Source organism: Zingiber officinale, chromosome 7A (assembly GCF_018446385.1).
Source record: "Zingiber officinale cultivar Zhangliang chromosome 7A, Zo_v1.1, whole genome shotgun sequence".
NCBI classification, from domain to species: Eukaryota; Viridiplantae; Streptophyta; class Magnoliopsida; order Zingiberales; family Zingiberaceae; genus Zingiber; species Zingiber officinale.
The window spans coordinates 89,876,151-89,879,384 of record NC_055998.1 but is presented as its reverse complement, the minus strand read 5'-3'; the positions used below and the strand labels follow the sequence as shown (position 1 = coordinate 89,879,384).

General features: G+C 48.6%; 1 protein-coding gene across 1 annotated transcript; it reads left to right on the top strand.

Annotated features, from left to right (window-relative positions):
* The first annotated feature begins 219 nt into the window (after positions 1–219).
* Positions 220–3,015, top strand: LOC122001742 (protein trichome birefringence-like 28). Its single transcript, XM_042556632.1, has 5 exons — positions 220–998; positions 1,069–1,240; positions 1,331–1,530; positions 1,590–1,745; positions 2,516–3,015. Exons 1-5 carry the CDS (start codon positions 370–372, stop codon positions 2,895–2,897), a joined length of 1,539 nt encoding a protein of 512 aa, XP_042412566.1. The 5' UTR covers positions 220–369; the 3' UTR covers positions 2,898–3,015.
* Positions 3,016–3,234: the final 219 nt, after the last annotated feature.

Here is a 3,234-nt window from a genome sequence, read left to right as displayed (position 1 = left end):
CATCAAGTCCTTTTCGTCCCAGTAGTAAGAGAGCTCCAATTGCATTATATTCTCGCATCGCAATTGGTTGTCCTTTCCATTGCTCATCCGTCGAATCATGCAGATCCACATGTGACATGCCACGTTGCTTCCGTTTGTGCGCCATGGATGACCGAACCATGAATTTAATTTTGGAGAAGGAAGAGTTGATCAGGAGAAGATAAACTAACTCCCCACCTACGGCGTATTATAATGGAAGAAATAAAGCCTCCTCTCTCCTCCATCGCCATCGATGGTTGAAACTAGCTCAACCATACAACCTGCTCCATCGCCTCTTCTTGGTGAATTGCTGGTCTTCGTCTTCGTCTATCACCAGCTAGCTGTGGCGATATGCTGAACGGAGTTGTGCTTTCCCTCAGGCGGAAGACGCCAGTGACCTCCGCGAAGCACGCGGGGACGCCCAACATCCGGCGAGGGGGCAACTTGCATGTCCTTCTTGTGGTCGGGATGCTCGCCGTCTTCGCCTTGGTCATGTATGGTGAGGACGTCAGTACCCTTGCCGACCACCCCGTCGCCCGGCGGAGGACGGAGGAGTACTTCTCGCCGGACGAGGTGTCCCCTGGTCGGTTTGTTACGACCCGGCTGAGTCACCGCGGCGACGGTGAGGCGGAGGGGGAGAAGAGGGGAAATGAGAGCGAGGAGGCGGTGGTGGCTGTGCAGGAACTGCCCATCACGGTCGACGGGGCGGCGGCCAATGGAGAAGTGAATGCGACCACGTCAGTTCAAGAAACGGCCGACGACGAGGCGGCCTCCGAAGTTCCCAACGTGCCAGTGGTCGGCGTGCCGGAGACGTGTGATCTGACTACCGGCGAGTGGGTGTACGACGACGTGAACTACCCTCTGTACCGGGAGGAGCAGTGCGAGTTCGTGTCGACGCAGATGGCGTGCTTGAAGAACGGGAGGAAGGAGGACGCCTACCAGAAGTGGCGGTGGCAGCCCAAAGACTGCTCCTTGCCAAGGTACGGCCACCGGAACCGAACAATTTCCGATAAAAATTTTTTTATCCCGATCACAACTTTGTTCGGCAAGGTTCGACGCCAAACTGCTGCTGGAGCGGCTGCGCGGCAAGCGGCTGATGTTCGTCGGCGACTCTCTGAACCGGAACCAGTGGGAGTCGATGGTGTGCATGGTGCAGTCGGCGATCCCGCCGGGGAAGAAGGGGCTCCAACGGGACGGCTCTCGTATAATCTTCATCGCGGAGGTTGTGGATAAAGATCCAATTTTGATTAATAAATCAGGTTAATTTATTAATAAACCGAGCTCTAAGCCCTTCAAAATCCACTCTTGACAGGAATACAACGCGACGGTGGAATTCTACTGGGCGCCGTTCCTGGTGGAGTCGAACTCCGACGACCCGCGCATCCACAGCATCCGCGATCGGATCATAAGGCCGGAGGCGATCGAGAAGCACGCGGCGCACTGGAAGGGAGTCGACTACCTCGTCTTCAACACCTACATTTGGTGGATGAATGCGGAGGCGATGAAAGTCCGGTGAGTAGCCGAACGCAATTAATTTTCCGGCGATGAATAGACTAATTACTATTCAACAGGAAGAGCTCGGCGACGAACTGGACGGAGTACGAAGAGGTGGCGAGGCCACGAGCGTACGAGAGAGTTCTCCAAACGTGGTCCCGTTGGCTGGACGACAACGTGGACCCTTCTCGTACCGTCGTGTTCTTCATGAGCATGTCTCCTCTCCATTTCAGGTGAAAACTAAAGAATTTTGTCTATTTATTTCGACCCAGAACTTATTTGTTGGAATTCTCAAAATACCACTTAATTTTTACATTTATTTTTCATTTTGACCCTCCTCGTAATTAAGATTCTGTATTTAAAGAAATCAACACCACTATGATGATTAAATATTAATACCATTGTGATATTGAAATCAACTATTATGATGTTGATGTCTAAAAATCAATAACCCTTTAGTATTGATTTTCAAAAATAAATATCACAATGATATTTTGAAAACTAACCTCTTAGTGGTGTTGATTTTCAACAGTCATACTGTTCTTTGAAATATAACATCATTATAGTCTTTTTGAAATACAACACCGTAATAATTGACAAAAGATGCACAATGAGAACATGCTCCTAAGAAATCTTAAAGTTAAATATGTCTTTTAAAAATTCCATAAGTTTAAGTGCAACCTTTGTTAAATTTATATTTTACCAATACAATCACGTATTGCTAAGAAACAATAAATACAGCTCCACCTTGAACACGTGCATGAATCAAAGAACACGCGGATATTTGGTACCAATAAAATTAAAAAAGAAAAAATAGAGAACACACGGATATGGTTTCCCTTTTTTCCTGTTGAAATTTCTGAGGCTGCTATCGTCGCCAATCCCGGCTGTCTGCTTAATTTCTCTTATTGGACACCTCTGCGATTTGTTTTTTTTTTCTGCAAATGTTTTTGTTGGATCGAGGATGTTGATTGGTTTGGTGAAATGGGCGGCGGCGGTGCAGGGGATCTGACTGGGGGAGCACTGAGGGGGTCAAGTGCGCCAGGGAGACGACGCCGCTGAGGAACATGACCGGAATATTCCTGGGAACGGACATGGGGATGTTCGAGCAGGCGAAGAGGGCGGCGCAGTCGGCGGAGCGGGTGCCTGTCGCCTTCGTTGACATCACGACCATGTCGGAGTTCCGGAAGGACGCACACACGTCCGTGTACACGACGCGCCAGGGAGCGGTGATGACGCCGGAGCAGCAGGCCAACCCCGCCGTCTACGCCGACTGCATCCACTGGTGCGTGCCGGGCCTCCCCGACGTGTGGAATCAGATAATGTATGCCAGGATCACCTCGGCTGCCGCCACCGCCGGCGGCGCTTCCGCCCAGCGACGGTGAGGGAGGCAGTTGAATTATAAATAGCTTGGACTATTCTTTATTTTTATAATCAAGTATTTGGTGTCTGACACGTTGCGTGTCATGGACTTTCCTGGTTAATTGTATCATATTATTTTCAAAAAAAAAAAATTATATAAAAAACTTATTAATATTTATTTAACTCGTGCATACCTATTTATATGTCCATATCATATTTGGTGGGGTGATAAAGGGGATTCATCAAGTGCAGATCAAAGGGTAAAGATAATAGTCAATATGGACATCAAAGTCAAGAAGATTAACATCAACAAAACAACGGATTCATCCAAGTGGGGCTGATCAGAGCTATACTGTAGTG

Coding starts and splice junctions, on each gene's coding strand:
- LOC122001742 (XM_042556632.1), top strand. CDS start 370: ATGCTGAACGGAGTTGTGCTTTCCCTCAGGCGGAAGACGCCAGTGACC. Junction 999..1,068: donor AAAGACTGCTCCTTGCCAAG/GTACGGCCACCG, acceptor TTGTTCGGCAAG/GTTCGACGCCAAACTGCTGC. Junction 1,531..1,589: donor GCGGAGGCGATGAAAGTCCG/GTGAGTAGCCGA, acceptor ACTATTCAACAG/GAAGAGCTCGGCGACGAACT.